The sequence below is a fragment of the Myotis brandtii genome, unplaced genomic scaffold, assembly GCF_000412655.1.
Source record: "Myotis brandtii unplaced genomic scaffold, ASM41265v1 scaffold195, whole genome shotgun sequence".
In the NCBI taxonomy this organism is placed as follows: Eukaryota; Metazoa; Chordata; class Mammalia; order Chiroptera; family Vespertilionidae; genus Myotis; species Myotis brandtii.
Window position 1 is genome coordinate 779,694 of NW_005357271.1, and position 25,577 is coordinate 805,270.

The 25,577-nt window shown below is 42.1% G+C and overlaps 2 protein-coding genes across 9 annotated transcripts in view; one reads left to right on the forward strand and one right to left on the reverse strand.

The window, feature by feature from the left end:
• ARHGEF4 (Rho guanine nucleotide exchange factor (GEF) 4) overlaps positions 1–7,480 on the forward strand; it is a 20,942-nt gene extending 13,462 nt beyond the window's left edge. The window contains 5 exon segments of the mRNA XM_014538639.1: positions 3,129–3,287; positions 4,058–4,233; positions 4,235–4,299; positions 4,982–5,059; positions 5,656–7,480. Coding sequence (XP_014394125.1) covers positions 3,129–3,287; positions 4,058–4,233; positions 4,235–4,299; positions 4,982–5,059; positions 5,656–5,927 — 750 coding nt within the window. The 3' untranslated portion in view covers positions 5,928–7,480.
• Positions 7,481–7,517: 37 nt separating this feature from the next.
• Positions 7,518–25,577, reverse strand: part of FAM168B (family with sequence similarity 168, member B) — a 100,392-nt gene continuing 82,332 nt past the window's right edge. For 6 of the 8 annotated variants that reach the window (XM_005865004.2, XM_005865006.2, XM_005865005.2 and 3 more), the window contains 4 exons: positions 14,667–14,809; positions 14,364–14,541; positions 12,590–12,714; positions 11,263–12,191 (listed from right to left, as the gene is read on the reverse strand). In XM_005865004.2, the coding sequence (XP_005865066.1) occupies positions 12,602–12,714; positions 14,364–14,541; positions 14,667–14,809 (434 nt within the window). In that variant the 3' untranslated portion in view covers positions 11,263–12,191; positions 12,590–12,601. Of the gene's footprint in view, positions 8,175–9,022; positions 9,190–11,262; positions 12,192–12,589; positions 12,715–14,363; positions 14,542–14,666; positions 14,810–25,577 lie in introns of those variants that run through there. The other 2 variants (XR_001361887.1, XM_014538636.1) reach the window with 2 other exon arrangements.

Consider the following 25,577-nt stretch of genomic DNA (forward strand, 5'->3'; position numbering starts at 1 on the left):
ATTCTACTGCTTTGGGTGAAATGCTCTGAAGATTTCAATTAAATTTGACCGATCTAATGTGCTATTTGAAGCCACAATCCATTCCCTACTATGACTGTTGATCTCTCCATTTATATCCATTAAGATTTGCTTTACATATTTAGGTGCTCCTATGTTGGGTGCATAAATGTTTACCAGGGTTATATCCTCTTGTTAGATTTCTCTCTTTATCATTATGCATTGTCCTTCTTTGTCTCTTATTATACCAATTTAAAGACTCTTTTGTCTGATATATGTGTTACCCCAGCTTTTTTTTTATTTTGCATTTTCATTTGCAAGAAATATTTTTCCATCTTTTTACTTTTAGTCTACATTTTTCATTCTGAAGTGGGTCTTTTGTAGACAGCATATATATGGGTTTTGTTTTCTAATCCATTCAGGTACACTATGTTGTTGTGTGTTTTTTTATTGGAGCACTTATACCACTTACATTTAAAGTGATTATTGATAGATATGTATTTATTGTTATTTTTTTACTAAGTTGTTGGGTTTTCTCTTATTATTTTTTCTTTATTGATTAAGGTATTACATATGTCCTTATCCCCTATTGCCCCCCCCCTCCCGTGTCTGCACCCATTGGTTATGCTTATATGCATGTATACAAGTCCTTTGGTTGATCTCTCCCCCACCCTCCCCTACCTTCCCTCTGAGGTTTGAGCATCTGCTCCATGCTTCTCTGTCTCTGGATCTGTTTTTGTTCATCAGTTTATGTTGTTCATTATAATCCACAAATGAGTGAGATCATGTGATATTTATGTTTCTCTGACTGACTTCTTTCGCTTAGCATAATGTTCTCCAGCGCCATCCAAGCTGTTGCAAATGGTAGGAGTTCCTTCCTTTTTACAGCAGCATAGTATTCCATTGTGTAGATGCACCATGGTTTTTTAATCCACTCATCTGCTGAAGGGCATTTAGGCTGTTTCTAAATCTTAGCTATTGTAAATTGTGCTGCTATGAACATAGGGGTGCATATATCCTTTCTGATTGGTGTTTCCAGTTTCTTGGGATATATTCCCAGAAGTGGGATCACTGGATCAAATGGGAGTTCCATCTTTAGGGGGTTTTTTTGAGGAAACTCCATACTGTTCTCCACAGTGGCTGTACCAGTCTGCATTCCCACCAGCAGTGCACGAGTGTTCCTTTTCTCCACATCCTCACCAGCACTTGTCATTTGTTGATTTGTTGATGATAACCATTCTGACAGGTGTGAAATGATACCTCATTGTTGTTTTGATTTGCATGTCTCGCATGATTAGTGAGTTTGAGCATGTTTTCATAAGTCTCTTGGCCTTCTGTATGTCCTCTTTCAAAAAGTATCTATTTAGGTCTGTTGCCCTTTTTTTTTTATTGGGTTGTTTATCTTCCTTTTGTTAAGTTGTATGAGTTCCCTGTAAATGTTGGAGATTAAACCCTTATTGGAGATAACATTGGCAAATATGTTCTCCCATGCAGTAGGCTTTCTTGTTGTTTTGTTGATGGTTTCTTTTGCTGTGCAGAGCTCTTTATTTTGATGTAGTCCCATTTGTCTATTTTCTCTTTAGTTTCCATTGTCCTGGGAGCTGTATCGGTGAAGATACTGCTTCAGCATATGTCTGAGATTTTGCTGCCTGTGGATACTCTTATTATTTTTTTAATTCTCACCTGAGAATATGATTTCTATTGATTTTAGAGAGAGAGAAGAAGGGAAGAAGGGTAAGGGGGAAAGAGGGGGGAAGGGGGGGGAGAAAGAGAGAGAGAGAGAGAGAGAGAGAGAGAGAGAGAGGGAGAGAGAGAAACATCAATGTGAGAGAAACATCTATCAGTTGCCTCCTATATGTGTGTATGTGCCTGCGATTGAACCAAGAACCTTGGGTGTACAGAATGACACTCCAACCAACTGAGCCATCCAGCCAAGGGCTGCTTCTTCTTCTTGATGCAGGCACTTTCACATTTCTTGTAATACTGGTTTGGTGGTAAGAAATTCTTTAGCTTTTTCTCGTCTGGGAAGCCCTTAATTTCTCCTTCAATATTAAATGATAGCCTTGCTGACTAATGCAGTCTTGGCTGTAGTTCCTTACTTTTCTTCACTTTGACTATTTCATGCTAATCCCTTCCAGTGTGAAATGTTTCTGTTGAGAAATCAGCTGACAGTCTTATGGGAGCACCTCGTAACTGTCTCTTACTGCTTTTAAGATTCTCTTTGTCTTTAATGTTTGCCATTTTAGTTACGTCTTGGTGTAGGCCTCTTTGGATCCCTCTTGTTTGGGGTTCTGTGCACTTACTGGACTTGTATCTTTTTTCTTCACCAGGTTAAGGAAGTTTTGGTCATTATTTCTTCAAATAGATTCTCAATCCCTTGCTCTCTCTCTTCTTCTGGTACCCCTATCACAAGGATGTTATGCCTCATGTATTCCCAACGGTCCCTTAACCTATTCTTTTTTAAATTTTTGCAGCTCTGATTGGGTATTTTTTGTCTTCCTTGTGTTGAAAATTGCTGATTCAATCCTCTGCTTCATCCAACCTGTATTTCTTCCAGTGTATTCAGTTCTGGTATTGTATTCTTCATTTCTGATTGGTCTTTTTTTTTATGGTTTATCTTTTTCCATGCTTTGAGCAACCTGTAACCATTAGTCTGAACTCTTTATCTGATAAATTGCCTCCCTCTGTTTCATTTAGCTATTTTTCTGGAGATTTCCTTGTTCTTTAATTTGGGGCCTGTTTCTTTGTCTTCCCAGTTTAGCTGCCTTTGTTTGTTTTGTACTAGATAGATTTGTTATGACTCCCAGTCTTCATGGGGTGGCCTTTATGTAGTAGGTGTTCTGTGGGGTTCAGGGGTGCAGTGTTCTTGACACCTGACCTGGGTGGTCCAGGACTGTTCCTTGTATCGGTTATGTGGGCCCTCCTGTGGTAATTGTGTCTTGAGTGCTGTTGACTTATTTGTGCATGGCACTGACCTGAGGCTCAAGCCTGATCACAGCATGTGAGTCGCTCTGCAGGTGCTGACCACATGAAGTGAAATTTGCCTCTACAGTGTCTGGTACCTACCAATATCTCTCTGTGGATATGCTGCTTATGAAGCTTATTGGGTACTGCTCTGATGTTGTCTGAAGCTCGTGGCTCTCTTTGCGGTCTCTCACGGGGAAGATCTCCTGGCCAGGAGCTCCGAACTCATCTACTCAGGGAAGCTGATTCGAGTTACACAGCCACAAGCCAAGAGCCAGCAGAGGATGTTTTTTCTCTTTGACCACCAACTCATCTACTGTAAGAAGGTACAGTAAGAAGGTCTCTCTTTCCTGCTGGACAGCCTATTTAGAGCAGAAATGGAGAAAGTGAAGCTAAGGGCTAGAAGCAGCTGCCCAGAGAAAAGATGACACACACAGGGCACCTTTTTTCCCAGAGCCTTGAGTATGGCAGGCCCTTCCCTGGTCTTGCCCTTAGGGCCAGGATGACGGTGGGAGAGTGAGTAGCCCAGGGACTATGGGGTGGCCCTCGCAGCCTGACCAGGGCCCAGTACTATAAGAACACCCTCCTCTCTGAACAAAACCCAGCTTCCCCTCCCTAGCCCTGGAGTCTTCTGCTCCAGTAGCTTCCCTACCTCCTCTGTGCTGCTAGCTCTACTTCTCTTTTAAAACATTGCCTAAGTAACTCTATCCAGAAGCCCTCCTGACAACTGACTTGGCCCAGGTATACCTGGTGCTCTTCTCTGCTGTGGTATGGACCCTGGCTCACTATTTGTATCCATGGCTGCTTGCCCACAAAACTACAGGTGCCTTTAAAGACCCTCAGGCTAGCCAATAACTTAACTGAAGGAGTGAGGCTCTTCATCATAGATTTGGCACATAATTGGGGGCTGTACTAGGCTCACTATGCCCTTGTGAGCTCATCCTCTGCTAGGGAGGTAGGTGTGTGGCCCATCAGCCCTTCCAGTTACAGGGCAGTGAGTGACACAGGGTCTTAGAGATAGTCAGGAGAGCAGTTCAAAGTATGGGGAGGGATCCAACAAGCAGGCTGGGCTGGCAGCTCACGGTGCCTCTGGCAGGACCTTCTACACCAGGATGTGCTGTATTATAAGGGCCGAGTCGAAATGGATAGCTTAGAGGTAGTGGATCTAGAGTACTGGAAGGATAAAGACCTCCACATGAGCATCAAGAATGCCTTCCAGCTGTACTATGGAACCATGGGAGAGAGCTACCTGCTGTGTGCCAGGAAGCCTGAAGAAGCAGTGCTGGCTCAAAGCCTTTGCCAAGGAGAGGGAGCAGGTGTGGCTGGACCAGAAGACAGGTGAAATAGCCCCTCTCAACTTTGCTGCACTGCAAGGGCCCACCAGGCCTCCTTACCCTGGAATGCAAGGTCAGGACAACTGTTGACTGGGACTGCATGTCTCATAGACCAAGGGTCTCAGGGTTTGGTGCGGCTCCAGGGTCTCTTGATTTCAGCCCCAGGGAATGGTTCTGCTGGCCTTTTGTGGGGGGAGGGGTTGCTTCCAACACACGTACACTCAAGTGTGCTCAGTTGCAGGGATAACACTGGAGTGGAAGGTGGGACTGACCTCCAGAAGCCTGTCCCATCCCCATATGAGCAGGGTATCTCCCCACCACATTCCCCTCCTGTCCATGTGCCCCTTGTCCTCATACTCAGCAGTGACCAGATTGACTCTTGGCTTGGGAAAAGCCTCTGGTGAAAGATGGGGTAGGGCAAGGGGAGAATGTGGGGAGGGCTCTGAGAAGGGCACCAGGAGGAGCACCTTGGCTCTGTCTGGAGCCAAGGCCAGCTGGCTGAGCAGGACAGTCCCTGCAGCATGGTGAGCCCTGCGCACTGTAGAGCGAGTATGGTACACAGAGGGCTGCTCCATGGCCAGGAAGCATAGGACAAAAGGACTGTGGGCAGGGGAGGAGGGGAAAGTAGAAGAGCAGCAAAGTCCTGGCAGGGAAGCAGGTATCTCATTTGTGCCCCTCGCTCCCAGGCTTCTCCATCACTAAGCTGCAAAGGGAGCAAGCCATGCTGAATGCCAGCAAGCAGCAGGCACTTGGGAAGCCCAAAGGTAAGCAGGTGGTAGTCCCATATCCACTTTAGCAGCCTAGTCCTGATCAAACCCTTCTCTGACCCCCAAGGCAAAGTGAGCTAGCACCTAGGTCCTCAGTTACCCATTGCCCTTTGCAGGTGTTTGTTCCCAAAGGTTGGTGATAAGGGGTCACCACTGATGAAACTTATGTCAGTATGCATTTGGAATTCTTGCTCTCTATCACCTCAGACAACCCTGCCCCCAAGCAATACCATTAGTAATAGTGACAGTGCTCACTTCCCCAGGCCTGCTTTGTGGCAGTCATTCTCACAGCCACCTTACATCCCCATTCCCACAGAGGTACTGAAACTGCCTTGCACAGAGCCTATGCCATGGAGAAGCTCCAGGGCCTCACACCTTCCAGGTCCCTTAGCCCTCATTTCTGCACACTACAAGAGGGTGGCTCAGGCTCCTGGGTGTAGTAACCCCACTGGAAACAAGTTCCCTACCATGGGAGTCTGAGGCAGAGCCTTGGGACAGGTCCCATGCTACCACCCCACAGCAGAGGATGCCATTCTGCCTTGTACTAATGACTCTCTAGGCACTTATATAACCCCTTCTGTCTCCTTACCCAGCCCTCAGACAGCCCTACTATCTGATGCACCAAGAGCACCTGACATTGCTAACCAGCCTGCCCCAGCAACAGGTCTTGGTGCTGGAAGAGCCCAAGTAGAAGCCATCCACCTTCTTGTATAGCATTAGCGGCTGGCGCCCTTCCCCAAGTGAGCCTATTCCCCGCCAACAGCACTGTCTTGGCCTGCTCTGCCAGCTAGTCTCCAGCTTTCCCTCCCCAAGGTTCACCCATGGCTTCCGGCCCTCCTCTGCCTACTCTGCAAACTGGAAGTGAGCAGGGCTGAGCAAGGAAATGGCTTGGTGTCACCAGTTCGTACCAGGCTCTGCACCTATTCTTGGTTCTTCCTCACTACTGATGCACTACATACACAAGCTGGAGGGGCAGGAGCCCCACAGCACAGGAACCTCCCGCCACCCTCCTTACCTTTGTGGGGCCTCCTGGAAACTACAGCTGAGAACCATCAGCAAGATGGACATGTGTAAAAGGACTGACTACTTTAGACTCTCTTCTTCATACATCTAATCATTCCTCCTCCTGTTTTCTCTGGGCAGGAGGAGACTGTCTGCCTTCCACCACTTGGAAAACTGGGCTGTGTGCCCCTCTGCCCTCCAATTCTCCTTGCAGGCCTCCAGCTGATGGTGCCAGGCAGCTGACATCTCTGGAGGGTGGGAACCGGGTATTCTGCATATGACCACACCTGGCCCCAGAGCCCATCCATTTTGTCTCCCAGTTCCTCTCTAGACACTCTCTTCACTTGTAATGTGTTTATAATCAACTGCAAACTTCCATCAGGGTATGTCCACATGTAGCTGTGTGTTGACTCCAGAACCTGGTTCCAGTTTTTTTGTTTGGATTTTGTTTTTCAAAATGGAGAAAAAGAATTGTTAGTGACACAGGAAGATTGCCTTACCCTAAGTAAGCATGAGAAGTGATAAGGACTGAGTTCTATAGCCCAGCATGCAGGACTGACCTGTCCACCCAGAAGCCAGTGAGTATGTGGATTGGAGGGGGAAGCCTACATCCCACCCCAAGGAAGGGTGCCCATGAGTACATCCAGGGCCTGGCTTGTGGGTGCAAAGTGCCAAGCAGCCCCTCTGGCCCATGGGAATTCAGCAGCATGTAGTCACTTGCACTACTCTACCTTCTCCAAGCCAAACACTACATTTAATTTCATAAAAAAAAACTTGTAAAAAATAAACTGGCTGCCAGCCCTTGTTTTCTATGGATGTGTATGCATTTTCTCCTCTGTATGCCTACCTTTCCTTAACCTGGAGTAAATAATCCCAGTAGCACCCAGAATTGGGAGTAGGGCCTCACCCAGTTGAGCTCATGCCTCACGGTTTTAGTGAAAAGAGGCTAAAGTGGCTAGGCTAACTGCTTGAAGGAGGCTCAGGGCCACTGGGAGCTGTCCAAGTGAGGTATGGCTGGCTCAGCCCCTCTCTCCCCTTAGGGCCTAGAAGCCCACTCCCTCCCTGACTGCTCTCAGAGTTTATATTTAGCTGAAATTAGCAAATGTGTTCGGGGAACAGGCAGTCCATAATCTTTCTGTGTCTCAGCATCTTCCTTAGTGAAAGGGGGAAGAATGTGTCTTCCCAGGAGGACCTGAGCTACAGGACCAGAAGAAGAGGCATGAGGGTGGCTTTCCTCCCCCTTCCCACCTAGGGAAACAGTCCTCACAACCTGTGGCCTCCACAAACCCTTACACACTGCCAAGGTCAAGAGTACCTGGGAAGCAGCTGAGCACTACAGGGCTTTTGCTCGAAACCACTGGATTTCCAAACTTTAGAGAAACTACAACACCTCCCAGGCAGGTAAACCACCTTGAGACAAAACCTACAGGGAAAAATCATGAAAACCATAATATGCAACACAAGTCAATCTTTATTCAAAACTGCAGTGTTAATACATAGCTCTTGTTACAATAAACGTGCTTTTAATAATTTTAAATCTAAGCTCATCTACTTATCAGATTGCAAAAAAAATTAAAATAGTATGAATTTACAGACAATAGAACTAGATCAGGATGGATATTCCATTCCTTTGTATTGATTGACATCTAAGTTCAATGCAGAGGTGAGGGATGCCTTTAACACTGGAAGACAATGCTGACGTAAATTTAAAAATGTACCAAGAGAACAGTCTAAAAAACAGTATTTAGAAATTATTTTTAAAAAAATTTTTTAAAGGAACCATTTCCTGGTCAGTCACAACCTATGTGGCTCCTTGGTGCCTCTCCTTCAAGTGGCTGTCAGAACAATCCTGCAGGGTGCACAAGAGTGCTGGCCTCAGATCGTTTGACTATTCACTCATCTACACAAGGACCTGGGGAGACTCCAACAGGGCTCAGGAGGCAGAGATGAGCTGCCTATCACCTCCAACGTACAAATCCTGGAGAATACCATCTCCCATAGTTCATTCGGGTTCCCTGGATAGAGATGTCCACATCTCCTCTGTCCTTGTCCCAAGTGAGTTGACTTTAGTCCTGGGAACTTTTATAAAGTGATGACATCCACAGGTTTTCTGTTCAAGTGAATAGAGTGGATAAAGAGATAAATTCTCTGAAACATCTAAGACCAACTTGTAACTTTCTACCTGAAAAGATCAGACTCTCTTCTGAACCGTGTCATTTGCAGTCTGCTCAAGTCAGATGGACACACACACACATACTTGAAATGTGCCAGAGAGGAGAGCTAAACAGCCTGCCCTTTCCCTAAGCCAACCACACTCCTATTTATAGATTATCCCCATTCCATAGAAAGCACCAGAGAAGGACCAGAAGTTGCCTCCCACCTCAAGCCATGCATCCTTAAACCACCCTTGCAACCAATGGAGGGTGTCAGACAGGTGTCCTGTCCTATATGGGCAATGCTCAGGCTAGCAATGACTGAGGTGCCCAGCTGCCAGATGGAGAGAAGGTGGCCTAACTGGTCCGAGTAATACTGTTTCCAAAGGACAGGAGAAATTTGGGCTTCCTTTTTAAAGCAGGCTCCACTATTGATGTGGCCTGTGTTTACCATCCTTCCACAATCAATCACTGGCAGACACACTCACAGAAACCCACATAAAGGAACAACATTGCCAGATATTTGCATATCCAAAGTGCCTTAAGAATATATTTCCTCTCATTATTAAAGTCATGATGCTACCCTAGAGAGCCAGGCATTGTCTGCCCAGCTTGGCAAGGACAGGATGCTTAATAACCAGGTGCCCATCCCAAGCCTTAGGACCTTCCTCAATCTCCTGTAAACACTATGTTTGCTTTGTACACAAGAAAGTCACAGAATAGCAACTGGTAGGTCTAATAACCACACCAACAAGAAGGCTCTGAAAAGATTTATCATAAGAAACATAAAAGGTTCTGGAAGTACCTATGTGCCTGTTTTATCACAAATGGCCCTGGTCCTGATGTTATCCTCCCTTCTCAGAGGCAGCAAGTTAATGGGATTATGGCTTGCTCATCGATAAACACTCAGTCATCCAGTCTAGAGCATTTCCATAAGCAGAGAAACGGACCTCCTAAACTTTAGGAAAGAGGCTGTAAAAACAAAACAAATTAAATATCCATGATGATGTCCATGTTTATAGGAATTAGGATCCTTTGCTTGCCTGTCTCAATTTCTAAAAGAACTATAATTCAGCTAAAAGGCTCTCAAATTAGGAAGCAAAATTTCTTTAAATGTTCCACTATTGCCGAAACTGGTTTGGCTCAGTGGATAGAGCGTCAGCCTGCGGACTGAGAGGTCCTGGGTTCGATTCCGGTCAAGGGCATGTACCTGGGTTGCGGGCACGTTCCCGGGGGGGGATGTGCAGGAGGCAGCTGGTCGATGTTTCTCTCTCATCGATGTTTCTAACTCTCTCTATCTCTCTCCCTTCCTCTCTGTGAAAAATCAATAAAATATATTTTTTTTTTAAAAAATAAATAAATAAATAAATGTTCCACTATTGTGCTTTGGATATCAAATTATGCAAGTTTATAACAGGACTTTTATTCCTTAATTAATTTTACTAGAAAGAATTTAAAACGCTGCTAAAATTACAACCTATAATACTTTTACTATTCATAAGTCCAGATTCATACATACTAGACAAGGTCTACCTTTCACCATCATATTTGATAGCTGATGCCCTGATAGTTTCAACTGAAAAGATATATTCCGTAACACAAAAGTATCTGATAAAGTCTCTCAGCTCAACTTGACAAAAGGGAAAAGGTTTAAAAAGAAAATTAGGGGGAAAGTGTCATGATACTGATATAAATGGGGGGAAATGAAACCCATTCTGCTTTCTCTTGAAAACACCATTTAATTTAGTGCTCATGAAAACACTCACCCTAAGTCTCAAGTACGCCTGAAGAAACATCCTATATAACTTCTAATAGATTCTTCTTGATTTCAAATGTCTCCATCCCTAGGTAGAGTGTGTGTGTGTGTGTGTGTGTGCGCGCGCGCGCGCGTGCGTGTGTGTATTCCCATTTTTTTGTTTGGGGCATTTTAAAAGCATACACTAAAATCACATTTTCTCCTATCAACTAATTACACTAACTTGAGGAAACTGAGTTTTCTGTTACTTGTACCTGGAACCTATTGATATTACAAACCATCCACTATACAGAAGGAATTACAACACGAAGTTTAAGAAGTGTGCACAAACTGTACACACACACATGGGTTAAGTGCTTATGAAGCAATTTAAAGTTCTTTTTAGTAGACACACTATGTTAACAGGTATTAGGAATAAGAAATCTTTTCTTTACATGATCCATGCAAAAATATTCTTAAACTTTTTTATTATAAAATAAAATGTGAAAAAAATTACAAAGAATACTTACTATAAAAAATAAGATTACCAAAGGCTCAGGGGTGAGGTGTCCCACTCACCAATCTGGATGAAAGCCTAACCAAAGTTAGAGCCCTGACCTAGTTGCCAGAGACATAAGAAGAGTAGACTCCCCTTCCCAACCAAAGCACACAGCACTTGAAACAATGATGGGGTAGAACAGGGGCATACTCCTCCACCTGCCTGACAAACTGCTGAGAGGAGACAAAACCTCTCCTCACACTCCCTCTGACTCTATCTGAGAACAGACTAACTCCCATCAATATAAGTTGAACCCATGTTTGTTTGTTTTTTCAAAAAAAAAATGCCTCAATTTCTTATATACAATATTCATATTTTAACCACAAAATCCATTCCATAATAATCCTTGGCAGGTAAATGCATTTTGATGCTGCCTGACCCTTTGTTGTCTATACCTGCTTTGTGCTGAGTGCTCTCAGTTGCCTGAAGAGATGGCAAAAGAGGCTCACAGACAATAGACATCAGACCTCCCCACACCTGTCTCCAGATGGTCTCAGAGGATTAAGTCTCCATCAAGTGGATAGGCCTAAACATAGTGGCAGCCTCACCCGATTTCAAATAAAGTTTTGTTCCCTTTTTAATAGTTCTTAAATATACAACTTTCTTGAGAACACACAGCTGAAATCTTACCCTTCTTTGTGGGGGAAAGAACAGCAATGCCTACATATATTTTCAGCTAACACAAATATTTCTCAGCAAAGAAAAAAAAGGGAAATGATTTTCTAAACTAAATCAGGAAGAGAACAATACCTCCTCCAAGTTTTTCTGTTTATTTCACATATCTTCCATCCTAGGAAAATAACTTAATTCTACATAAGGCTTTTCCAATAAAGATATAGAAAACAGCATCTCTATCTGTAAAGAGCTTTGTAATGGTAACACATAGCAATCCAGAGAAAACTGGTTTGCTGATGGACAAACTGCAAATTGCCCCTAAATGTACTGGCCATACAACTCTAGTCTCTCATGATAATCTTTTAAGAATGTCTACATCAAACTGACCCTGCAAACCTAAATGAAAAGATAGTGATGCCCATTAACCTGGCTACCCCAAGTAGCTGTGGCCCACCCTATACTCTCCCAGTCCCTACCACTCTCTCCCAGTGCAATCAGTATGAAATAAACTGATGGCTAAAAACTAAAATTTCATGTTTCCAACTGGCAACCTACATCAACCCCAAAGGATGAAGAATCACTTAAGAGATTTCAGATGCTCTATGAAGAAATTCACGTTAACACTTACATCTTTAAGACTCTGCATACATTACAACACTGCATTAGTGATACATACAAGTTATAAAATATTTTCCATTCCTTTGGATTTTGCATATGATGGTTTTGCATCAATCACTGCAGGTAGTTTGAGCAAGCTTTGTTTTTGTGTTTGTTTTTTTAAACATGCATTCAACTAGATATGATTTCAGAATACATTAATACTCCCTTTTCATCATTACAGTTAGCTAAAAAAAATTGCCAGGCAGCCCCAAAACATGACTTGCTTTAAGACCAACCCATAGTTAGTTGGAGACTAATGGTGCTGAGATCTGCAAGGCCGGACCATAGTAGTATTTAGCTAAGTGTCGAGAGCATTAAGAAGAGAAAGTCCTGGTTGGAGGCACAAGGCCTGCAGCACCAGCTGTGGAATATCCAGGATGTGACTGCACAGCTCCATCCTCAAACCTGGGCAGGAGGGAGAAAGACACACAATCACAGAGCTCCTCTGGCACTGCTGCTATGAAAAGGAGGCATTTCAATTAGAGGAGGATGAAATCCAAAAAGGGCAGCAGAAAGAAAATGTTCCTGATACCCGTGGACCTCACAGAGGCTTCCAATTACACTGGAATACTACTTATTTTGCAGGAGGCGGGTACAAGAAACATAGTATAGCAAGTACTCAATGGTTTCCTTCTTTTTTCTACTTTGTAGAGACCCAATATGAGCAAAAATTTAAACACTTGGATGAACAGTCAGGTAGCATTTTTCTCATTAGTGTTTAAATTATGGTAGATTTGCCATTCTCCACTGGAAAAAAAATGCACTTTAGTCAAGAGCCAACCTAGGCTTCACCAGTCACTTACATTTGCAGGTGATCACCACTGAGGGGGCACGTAGCTGTAGGTGGGCGTTCCTGGACCCCGATACGTGGGCACAGTGACTGGGTGGGGGGCAACAGGAGTTGGGGAGTGGGCAGTAAGCAGGGTACCTGCAAGAAAGAGGAGTGTGTGGCAGGTAGCACTGCCCACAGTCAAGGCTGTCCTTACATCATCACTACACAACTTTATGCTTCCTCTGACAAGGAGGGACGTAAGGAAGAGGGAAAGGGCCTTGGATCTTGACTGCTGTCAGAACTCTGATTATATAAGAACTACTCAAAGATGTATAAACACAGAAAGCTCATAATGGTAATACATTTGTGGAAACCTTTATGCTTTCCCTTCATATAAACATACTCAATTATTTTTGTGGATTAGATGATAAAAGACAAAATAAAAATATTATTCAGCCTTAAAAAGGAAGAAATCTGTCACATGTTACAACTCATATGAACCTTGAGAACATTATGCTAGGTGAAAAAAACCAGTCACAAAAAGACAAGTACTGTATAATTTCACTTATTTGAAGTCCCTAGAGTAGTCATTGATAGAGACAGAAAGTAGAATGCTGGTGTCAGGGGTTGGCGGGCAGGGGGAAAGAAAGGTTGTTTAATGGTAACAGCGCTTTAGTTTTGCAAGATAAAAAAAAGTTCTGGAGGTGTTTCACAACAGTGTAAATATACTTAACACTACTGAACTGTACCCTTAAAAATTATTAATATGAAACAAATACATGGAAGAGAGGGATTGAGGGAGATTCCAAACCATATAAACTTCAGAGTACATTAAGCTAAATGTATTTTTCCCTAACCTGAAGAAAAGGCAGCGATTATCTGAGTCCATTTGCAGATAAGCTCTACCTCAAAAATAACAGCCTTCACTCTCTTCACTCTCCTGTCTCACTGCCCACACTCATCCCAGACCTGTCTTCCCTTCCTTCTACCTGTCACAAACATGTACATGACAGAAAGTATAATCTCTTTTGCCTTCAAAGATAAGTATGGGAAAACCAAATAAAATAGAGACTAAGAAGAAACACCTTTCTCTCTGGCATGATTTTCTTAATTGAAGTAAAGTTTAGAAAACATAGAGGGAACAATATATTTTTTTTAAAATCCCAGTCCTGGGCAACCAAGTGTATCGTGTGTACCTGGCCCCTGCCACAGAGGTGCCAGGGCTCCAGGTAGATGTGTCCATCCTAGCCAGGGTTCGCATCTCTCAGTGGTTTATTTTCCTTGGGAAATAAAGTCAATGAATGTCAAAGGATTTGTACAAGTAGCTGTGATGTCTATTAACACAAGACTAGCTTTCCTAGACAGACAATTTGGCCTGCAAAGGAACCCATACTAAAAGGTCCAATCCCCCAGAATATAAAGTTGCCCTTCTGCTTTACAGAGGAGATCTGGTCACAGAGGAGATGCTCACAGAGGAGATCTGGTCACTCCTAGTTCCTACTGTCAAACGGCTCAACTCAGCAACAAAGTAGCCCTCTGAAATTCAGAGAGTGCCATCCAGTCATACTCTACCAGGAGGGTACTTGGTTCATGATTTATTACTCTAACCCCCACTCCTGTCTTGTCTCAACTGAAAGGAGAAGGAGAAAAAAAGAAAAATATAATATGCTATTCCTTCCCAAAAGAATATGTCCTTCCACACAAATCTAGACATGAAATATCAAGGCCAGGGGTCAGGGTATTAGTGAGCTCTCCCTTCCCAGCTCTCATGCCACCATAGAACAGGAAACCCAGAGTCGACTCACCTGCCGACATGGCCATAGTGGTCCCAGCCACCATACCCATGGTGACCCCGTTGCCTCTTGGAGGAGGGATGGGAGCAGGGTACATTGTCGCCGGCATGCCGTTGGGCTGCACCACTGTGGTGTGGTGGATGACGTGAGGGGGTGCTGCATACAGGTGCTGTGTGTAGAATGTGCCTTGCTGTGGGGAGGAAGAGCGACAACTGTAACAGAACTCTACACCCAGTGGGTAAGACCCCAGATGGGATCTACATATACAGTGCCCAAGAACAGTATCAAGAGCCTCACAGTGCACCCAAGGCCTACCTGTGCATATGGGCTTTGCTGGGGGTAGGCACTTCGCACAGGGTATACAGCAGTCTGGTATGGGTTGGGGGAGGAGGAATATGGTGGAACCGCCCCGCTGGTGGGGGAACAGGACACTTTATAAGGTGTGCCAGGAGTGTAACCTAAAACAAAGAAGCCCAATGAACTTTTCACAAATCCATATTTGCCAGACAAAAGGAAGGAACCAAGTATACAGTGATAAGCGACTCAGTTTTCCAGCCCTGACCATGACACCATTGTGGCCCCATATGAGCTCCACTAAGATCTGACTTCGTTACTTAATGTATAAGAATGTGTGTGTAGGGTGGGAGTCACTTTGGAAGAAAGAATAAAAACAGAAGGAAAAAGTAATTCTGAAAGTACATTCATCCTGGCTGGCATGGCTCAGTGGTTGAGCATCTACCTATGAACCAGGAGGTCACGGTTTGATTCCTGGTCAGGGCATATGCCCGGGTTGTGGGCTCAATCCCTGGAGTGGGGTGTGCAGGAGGCGACCGATCAATGATTCTCTATCATCATTGATGTTTCTATCTCTCTCTCCCTGTCCCTTCCTCTCTGAAATAAAATAATAAATTTTTTTAAGTACACTCATAGAAAAAGGGAAAAAACACCTATCCTGATGGAATATAAATTGGTACAGCCTTCTTGGGGCATACTATGGCATTAGTTCTATAATTTCACTTATAAAAATTTGTTTTAAAGAAATAAGCATGGGCTGCCAGTCGAGGTGGCAATGTAGGTAAACTCAATACTGAAACCTCCCACAATAACAAGAATTACAACTAAACTACGGAACTATCACTCAGAACACCTGATATCTAGCTGAACAGACAGGTGTCCTATAACTAAGGACATAAAGAAGCTACATCAGACTGATATGAGGGATGAAGATGCTGAACAGGCTGGTCCCACACCCACATGCAGCAGTTACTAGGTGTACCGGTTAATAATGGTGGATTTTGTAATCAAAGAAAACACGATAATTTCAAGAGCAACATCAAAAGTGCTTTATTCAAAGTAATGTCCATTCACTAGCTACACATTTCCCCCATCTTTCAGGTAATTTGTGGATACCGTCCCAATAGAACTTTTCTTGTTTTGAAGCAAACCATTCAGAGACCCAATTTTCCACTTCTTTGTACGTTTTGAAGTGCTGCTCAGAAAGTGTGTGTGCCATTGATCAGAACAAATGGTAATCTGAAGGAGCAAGGTCTGGTGAATAGGGCGGGTGGGTTAATACTTCCCAGGCAAGATCTTTTAATGTGTCTTTAACTGGTTTTGAAGTGTGTGATGGTGCGTTATCAGGAAGCAAAATTACTTTGCCCTGTCTTCTGGCCCATTCTGATCGTTTCACGATCAAAGCATGGTTCAAATTGATTATTTGTTGTAAGTAGCAATCAGTATTAACGGTTTCACCTGGTTTTACAAGCTCATAATACACCACACCTTCCTGATCCCACCAAACGCAGAACATTGTCTTCTTTCTGAAGCGATTTGGCCTTGCAGTCGATGTTGATGGTTGACCTGGATCAACCCATAATTTTGTGCATTTGGGATTCTCAAAATAAATCCACTTTTCATCACCAGTCACAGTTCGATGCAAAAAAGACTTTCTTTCGTGCCGTTGAAGCAATATTTTACTGATGACTTTTTGGTTTTCCCTTTGTCTTTCGTTCAGTTGATGTGGCACGCATTTTCCTTCCTTTAAAATCTTTCCCACTGCTTGTAAATGATCGGAATTTGTTTGCTGGGCAACGTTTAATCTTTCTGCAAGTTGTTTTTGAGTTTCCATGCATCTTCATCCAATAATGCTTGTAATTGTTGGTCCCCAAACTTTTTCGGTTGACCTGAACGTTCTTTGTCTTTCACATAGAAATCATCACTTTTAAGGCATTTAAACCAGCGTTCTCAAGTAGTATCTTGAGATGGAGCATGTTCACCATAAGCTTCCTGAAGTATACAATAACTTTTTCTTCAAAATAAAGTAAAGAATTAAAACTTCCCACAAATGTTCTTTTTTTGGCACGAAATTCAACATTTTTAAGCATAAAAATATCTATGATGCTAACACCATCAGCAAATTTGACATGAAGTTTTGAAGCTTGCTGTCAATACAACAAAATAGCATACATATCAAATCCCATATATATCACCATATGTGTAACTCCATCTATTGAAAAAAATCCGCATTATTAACTGGTACACCTAGTAAAAATCAGGAAGAATATCTCAACTGTGGAGCAAGGAGTCCTAGTAGTGGGAGAAATCCCCATAATTTTTGACTGTGAAAACCTGCAAGGGTTGTAGCTGAGTGAGACAAAGGGCTCCTGAAGTCCCAGATGTTCCTCTTAAAGAGCCTGTGCAGGGACTTAATTGAACTCATGCACTGTGAGCTCCAGCGCTGGGGCAGAAGCTCAAAAAGTGCCAGGGACAAACAGGGAGGAACTCAATTGTCTGGCATTAAGGCAAGGGTTGGAGAGGCAGCTTTCCCCACAGACAGAAGTGCTGGCAGAAGCCATTGTTTCTTTGCTGAGCCCTCCCACACAGCCCGCAGGAGGCCGTGATATCTGAATCTCCAACAACCTGGTGATTCCCTGCAACCCTGCCCCACCCAACTTGCTGGCCCACCCAAACCCTTCCCAGTGGCTTTTCCTTACAACTGCCTGTCTTAGCTCATGCAGCAGATTTTCCTAAAATCTCTCAAACAAGCACCATCTGGCCTCCGTGTACCCCATACCTCTTCTAAGTGGCCCCAGACCTGACACAAGTAGCAGCCTAACTTGGTTTGCAGCTTGGCCTATCTTGGGCACCTCCAAGGCCAGCACAAATAGCAACCATCTAAAGATTGTTTTGTAGCTCATGCCAGGTGGCCCTGGGGAGAGCACAAGCAGCAGTTGACCTTAGACTGCAACTATTAGGAGGCCCAAGAGCCAGCACACCAGGTGGACAGCTTCAGACCACATCAAAGCACCACCAAACCACCTCCATGAGAGACACACTCAAGGGGTGGACTCAGAAGGTACCTAAGCCCCACTGAAGTGAGTTCTGCTCCATGGGGTCGGCCCTTGCACAGCAGATCCTCTAGTGGTCTCAGCCAGTCCTCACAGCTGATCAAAAGGGTGCACACAACCCACATAAGGAGCACAGTCTGGAGTGCCCAGCTCAGATTACTATGGAGACTGAGCCACTGGGCCCTAAAGACACCGTCTACATAAAACCACTCTACCAAGACTAGAAGACATACAGCAGCGGTTCTCAACCTGTGGGTCGCGACCCCTTTGGCGGTCGAACAACCCTTTCACAGGGGTCGCCTAAGACCATCCTGCATATCAGATATTTACATTATGATTCATAACAGTAGCAACATTACAGTTATGAAGTAGCAACGAAAATAATTTTATGGTTGGGTCACAACATGAGGAACTGTATTTAAAGGGTCAGAAGGTTGAGAACCACTGACATTCAGGCTCTACCTAATACACAGAAACAAACACAGGGAAGCAGCCAAAATAACAACACAAATGAAACATGCCCCAAATGAAAGAACAGAACAAAACTTCAGAAAAAGAGCTAAACAGAATTAAACCGAGCAATCTACCAAAAGCAAAGCTCAAAACACTGGTTATAAGGATACTCACTGAACATAAGGAAAATGTAGAAAAACTCAGTGAGAACTTCAGTAAAGAGATAGGAAACATAAAAATGGAGATAGAAAACATAAAAAAGATCCAGTTAGAAATGAAGAATACACTAACTTAAATGAAGAATACATTACAGGGAATCACAGTAGAGAATCAAATCAATGACTTGAAAGGTAAGAAAGAAGAAAACACCCCTCAGGACAACAAAACGAAAAAAATGAAGATAGTGTAAGGAGCTTCTGGAACAATTTCAAGCTTACCAACATTCATATCATGAGGGCACCAGAAGAAGAAGAAAGAGAGCAAGAAATTGAAAACCTGTTTGAAAAAAAATAATGACATGCCCTAACTGGTTGCTCAGTGGTTAGAGCATCAGCCCATGGACTGAAGGGTCCCAGGTTCAATTCTGGTCAAGGACACGTACCTCGGTTTGCAGGCTCGATCCCTGGCCCCAGTTGGGGCATGTGTGGGAAGCAAGCAATCAAGGTGTCTCTCTTACAGTGATGTTTCTCTCTGAGTGAAATAAGTCAGACAGAGAAAGACAAATACCAGGTGATTTTTGCCTCTCCCCCTCCCTTCCACTCTCTCTAAAAATAAATGGGAAAAAATATCCTTGGGTGAGGATTAACAAAAAAACAAACAAACAAAAAATAATGACACAAAACTTCTCTAACCTGGTAAAGGAAATAGACATAAAAGTCCAGGAAGCACAGAGTACCAAACAAGATGAACCCAAAGAGGCAAACACCAAGACACATCATAATTAAAATGCCAAAGGTTAAAGACAAAGAGAGAATATTAAAAGTAGCAAGAGAAAAGCAGTTAGTTATCTACAAGGGAGCTTCTATAAGACTGTCAGCTGATTTCTCAATAGAAACTTTGCAGGCCAGAAAGGCTTGGCACAAAATATTCAAAGTGATGAAAAGCAAGGACCCACAAACAAAATTACTCTACCCAGCAAAGCTCCATTTAGAATCAAAGGGTAGATAAAGAGCTTCCCAGAAAAGAAAAAGCTAAAGAATGCATCACCACTTAATCAGCATTACAAAAAATGTTAAAAGTCTTCTTTAAGAAAATAAAATTTTTTAAAAAGATAGAAAATATGAATAAAACGCCAATAAATACATATCTATCAACAATTATTTTAAATGCAAATGGATTAAAGTCTCCAATCAAAAGACATATGGCAGCTGAATGAATAACAAAATAAGACCCTTAACATATGCTATCTACAAGAGACTTGTTTCAGATAGAAAGACACAGGCTAAAAGTAAAGGTATGCAAAAGATATTTCATGAAAATAGAAACAAAAAAACAAAAAAGCTGGGGTAGCAATACTTATACGAGACAAAACAGACAAAGGCAAAGAAGAGACCAAGAGACAAAGAAGGACCCAGCAATTCTACTTCTGGATATTTATCCGAAGAAACCCAGAACATTAATTTAAAAAGGCATATATATCCGTACGTTCACTGCATCATTTACAATGGCCAAGCTATGGAAGCAACCTAAGTGTCCATCAATATTATTTTTAAAAAAGAATTATGCATGGTAGTGACATTAGCATCATGGTGGCATGAGATGCTCCCTTATCTCTCCCCTTCTATCAGTAACAAGTAAAGCATCCATGACTCAACAAAGTCTCCTCACCCAACACACCAGGACATTGGAAAGATCCACGCATCTGTACAGCTGAAAATGGTGGACTGAAACACATAAAGGGGTAGGAACTGGGGGAACAGCAGAGGTGCCACCTCCAACCCTGTTCCCACCATGACGACTCTGGCTACCCCAGAGTCAACATACATGACTTCAGCCTCCCAGCCACAGTGCCACAGGCAACCCCAGCTCTGTGGGAAACCGCCTATTGTCTTCACTGGCAGAGAAATGTAGACAAGGAACCTGGAAGGCTGGTGATCCTTGAAGCCCTTGCAAAGGTCAGGGCTGTGCACCCATTGTTAGTCCAGACAATGGTAGCTGAAGCAACTTCCCCATTTATTATTATGTAAATCCTTGCTGATGGGCTAGTCTGCCTGTTACTGGAAATTGCCTGCCTAAGGGCTAGGGGTGTATCCCAACCCAATAAAAGGTTGGCTCGGCCTGAGCACCAGGGGAAGTCCTTCTCCTTGAGTTGGACTTGCGCCTGGTCCCCCAATATTCCCAAATTATCTCTTGTCTCTTCTCTTTCATTTGTGTGCGGCTCCTCTTCCAGATCCTGAACCCTGAACCACACGGGACATGGAGGGAAACATTTACCACACAGCTCTCTCCATCCTCCAACCCTCATCGCACTGCCACAGCAGTACCCACAACCAGATGACATCAGATGTGGTGGAGGCAACTGCTATCCTGGTGACTCTGATATGTGACCCCAGCGACACTAGCAGCAGCAAGACACTAGTTATCCCAGAGTAACAAACAGCAATGACAAGGCACCAACGACACCTTTGGTGGAGAGAGTAAAGCACTAGTGCTCAAATATAGCCAGAGGCATGTCAGGTAGGAGAAACCAAAAATATGTGCTATGGCACCATGTACTGGAAAACTAAAAAGGCCTCTAATTACCAACCTGTTGGACTCTTAGGATCAAAGTAAACAACAAAGCTGTACCAAAATAAGAAAGGTATTGGCTACTTCAAATGCACCCAGAGGAATAACTCATCAAACACCATTAAAAAAAATCATGGTTACACGGTAGCAGATAAAGAAAATAATAATTCTCCCAAAACCACACTTAAAGTCATAGAAGATTGTGATCTAACTGAGAGAGAATTCAAAATAGGCAACGTGAAGAAACTACAAGAAAACTCAGAAATTCAGATCAATGGGTTCAATAATAAAATTAATAAGCAGAATAAGTAAATTAACAAAGACCTAAACAGAAATTCTGCAGCTGAAGAACTCAATAAATGAGATGATGAATGCTTTGGAAATATAGCAGATCATATGGAATAGAGAATTGTGGGAGCTCCAGAGTAGATCATATAGAAGAGAGAATTGTGAGCTGGCAGATAGAAATCTATAAATAATTCAGGCAGATGAGTAGAGAGAACTATGATTTTTTTCAAAAATGAAGAACTCTATGAGAACTATCCAACTCCATTAGAAAGGGCAACAAAATGAAAATGGGTATTCCAGAAGGGTAAGAGAGGGAGAAAGAAGCAGAGAGCTTATTTAGAGAAATAATAGATGAGAACTTTCCACAACTGAGGTAGGAATTCAATATACAAAGTCCATGAAACTAAGAGAACACCTAAATATCTCAATGCAAACAAAACAAAACAAAACCTTCTCCAAGACACATCAAAACTGTCAAAAGTCAATGATAAAGAATTTTAAAGGCAGCCACAGAATAAAAGATGGTAACCTACAAATGTACCACCATTAGGCTATCAGCTGATGAAACCCTATGGGCCAGGAGAGTGAAATGACATTTAAAATACTAAAAGATACAAAATGTTAGTCAAGAATATTCTATCAAGCAAAGTTATCCTTTAGGTATGAAAAAGAAGTGAAGTCTTTCCCAGATAAACGAAAGCTGAGGGAGTTCATAACCACTAGATTTGCCTTGCAAGAAATGCTTAAAGGAAGGAGCTCTTCTACCTGAAACAAAAAGCACAAGTACCCAAAACTCTGAGTAAGGTGATAAGAAAACAGAATCAGAAGTTTGTGATTCAATATCAGAAAAGGCTGTTAGACAATTACAGTATAAAGGTTAAGGGAAAACAAAAAGCATTCTGAATAACTACAGCTACTTCAACCTGGTAACAAACTCAATATCAAAAAGCAACAATTTGTGCCAGCTCAGTGGTTGAGTGTCGAACCATGAACTAAGAGGCCACTGGTTTGATTCCTAGTCAGGGCACATGTCCAGGTTGTGGGCTCATTCTCTAGTAGGGGCCGTGTAGGAGGCAGCCGATTGATGATGTATCTCTCTCAGCTATGTTTCTATTTATCTATCCCTTTCTCTTCCTCTCTCTCTAAAAAAATCAATAAAAGCATATTTTAAAATTAAATAAATGAACAGCTATATGACAACAAATTGGATAATCTAGAAAGAAATGAATAAATTCTTAGAATCACACAATCTTCCAAAATTGAATCATGAAGAAATAGAGAATCTAAATAAACCAATCACCAGTATGGTGATTGAAACAGTAATCAAAAACCAAGAGTCCAGGACCAGATATGGGCTCACTGGTGAATTCTACCAAACATTCAAAAAACATTAAATACCCATCCTCCTCAAACACTTCCAAAAAAATAAAGAGGAGGGAATGCTTCCAAACTCATGTTACAAGGCCAGTATTATCTTGATATCAAAAACAGATAAGAACACTAACAAATAATATTATTCAGATAAAAAATAGATACAAAAATCCACAACAAAATATTAGCAAACTGAATAAAACAATACATTAAAAGAATCATATGCATGGTCATGTGAGATTTATTCCAGGGATGCAAAAATGGTTCAATTTCTGCAAATCATTGTGATACACATTAATAGAATAAAGGATAAAAATCATTACCTTCTCACCCTGGCCTGATGGCTTAATCAGTTGGAGAGTCATCCCGTATACTAAAAGGTTGAGAGTTCAATTCCTGGTCAGGACCATTACCTAGGTTGCAGATTTGATCCCCGGTCCAGGAATGTAAAGGAGGCAACCAATTGATGTTTCTCTCTCACACACTGATGTTCTCTCTCTCTCTCTCTCTCTCTCTCTCTCTCTCTCCCCTCCTTCCTCTCTTCCCAAAATCAATAAAAACATATCCCTGGGTGAGGATTTGAAAAAAAATAATAACCATCTTTAAGAACAACAATGAAAAGTCCTAGCCGGTTGCTCAGAGTGTTGACCCATGAACTAAAGTCCACCACTATTACTGGAAGTCCTAGAAAGAGCAATTAGGAAAAAAAAATGATTAATATAAATGAATAAATGGCATCCAAATAGGAAAGGAAGAAGTAAAACTGATGACATGATTTTATATAAAGAAAACCCTAAAGACTACCAAAAAAACTATTAGAAATTATTAATAGATACAGTAAAGTACAGAGTACAAAATCAATTTACAAAAATTGTGGTGGTTCTATATACTACTTACAAACTATAAGAAAGAAAAATTAAGAAACAATCCTATTTAAAAATCACAACAAGAAGAGTAAAATATTTAGGAATAAATTTCACCTAAGAGTTGTGAAATGCCTGTACAATGAAAGCTATAAGACATTTAAAAAAATGAAGATGACACAAAGAAATGGAAAGGTATTCCATGTTCATGTACTGGAAGAATTAACATTACAAAATTGTCCATATTACCTAAAGCAATCTACAGATTTAATGCAATCACTATAAAATTCCAATGGCATTTTTCACAGAAATAGAACAACAACAAAAACAAAAAACCCTCAAATTTGTACAGAACCACAAAAGATCCCAAGAAGCCAAAGCAATCCTGAGAAAGAAACAGAGAGAGAGAGAGAGAGAGAGAGAGAGAGAGGAAGGAAGGAAGGAAGGAAGGAAGGAAGGAAGGAAGGAAGGAAAGAAGGGAGGGAGGGAGGAAAGAAAGAAGCTTGAGAGGAGGAAGGAAGATGGCTGCCGATGGGAAGGCAGACTGCAAGATAGTGTGAGAGAGAGAACTATATAACCGGACACCCGGAAGAGAACATGGGGAGACAAAGAAACAGCCCGCATACGAAAGAAAAGCAGGCATCACCAGAAAAGGAAGTAAACAAAATGGAGGCAAGCAACCTGTCAGAGAAAGAATTCAGAGAGATGGTCATAAGGTGGATGAAAAGAATGGAAGACAAATTCAACCATATGTGTAAGAACCAAGAGGAAATGAAGAAGAACCAGGAAGAAGTGAAAAATGACATCACTGCTATAAAGAATTCAATAGAAAGCATCAACAGTAGACTAGAAGAAGCAGAGGACCGCACCAGTGAGCTAGAAGACAAAGTAGGAAAAAATATCCAAGCAGAGCAGCTTCTAGAAAAAAATAAAAATAAAAAGCAGGAGGAGAGCCTAAGAGAACTTTGGGACAACACAAAATGAAACAACATCCGCATAATTGGGATGCCAGAAGGAGAGGAAACTGAGCAAGGAATAGAAAACCTATTTGAAGAAATAAGGACAGAAAACTTCCCCGATATAGGGAAGAAAAAACTCACACAAATCCAAGAAGCTCACTGAGTCCCAAACAAAATGAACCCATAAAGACATACGCCAAAGCACAATATAATTAAATTGGCAAAAACCAATGACAAAGTAAGAATACTAAAAGCAGCCAGAGAGAGAGACAGAAAGTTACCTACAAAGGATCCCCCATCAGACTGGCGAATGATTTCTAAACAGAAAACATCAGGCAAGAAGGGAATGGAATGAAATATACAAAGTCATGAAAAGGAAGGGTCTGAATCCAAGAATACTGCACCCAGCAAGGCTATCACTCAAAATTGAGGGTGAAATCAGGAGCTTCACAGACAAAAAAGGACTGAGGGAGCTTATTACCACCAAACCAGCAATGCAACAAATGCTAAAGGGTCTACTGTAAAAAGAACAAATAGGAAACGAAGAAGGAACACAGGTGTAAAGAATAAAAATGGCGACAAGTACCTATCAATAATAACTTTAAATGTAAATGTATGAAATGCCCCAATCAAAAGACATAGGGTAACTGGGTGGATAAGAAAACATGACCCATATATCTGCTGTCTACAGGAACCCCACTTCAGAAAAAAAGACACACACAGACTGATGGTGAAGGGATGGAAAAAGGTTTTTTAGGCGAATGGAAATGAAAAAAAAAAAGCTGGGGTACCAATACTTATATTTGACAAGTAAGATCTCAAAGTGAAGGATATAAAAAGAGATAAGTAAGGCCACTTCATAATACTAAGTGGAGCAATCCAACAAGAAGAAATAACTCTGGTAAACATATACGCACCCAATACAGGAGCACCCAAATACATAAAAACAACTTCTTGAGGATATCAGGGGGAGATTTACAGTAATACAATCATAGTAGGGGACTTTAATACCTTACTATCACCATTGGACAAATCCTCTAAAGAAAAATCAGCAAAGAAACATCAATCCTAAATGACTCAAAGATCAGATGGAATTAATTGACATCTTCAGAAGATTTCACCCCGAAGCTACAGAATATACATTCTTCTCAAGTGAACATCAGTCATTTTCAAAGATAGACCATGTATTGGGTCACAAGCAAAGTCTCTTCAAATTCA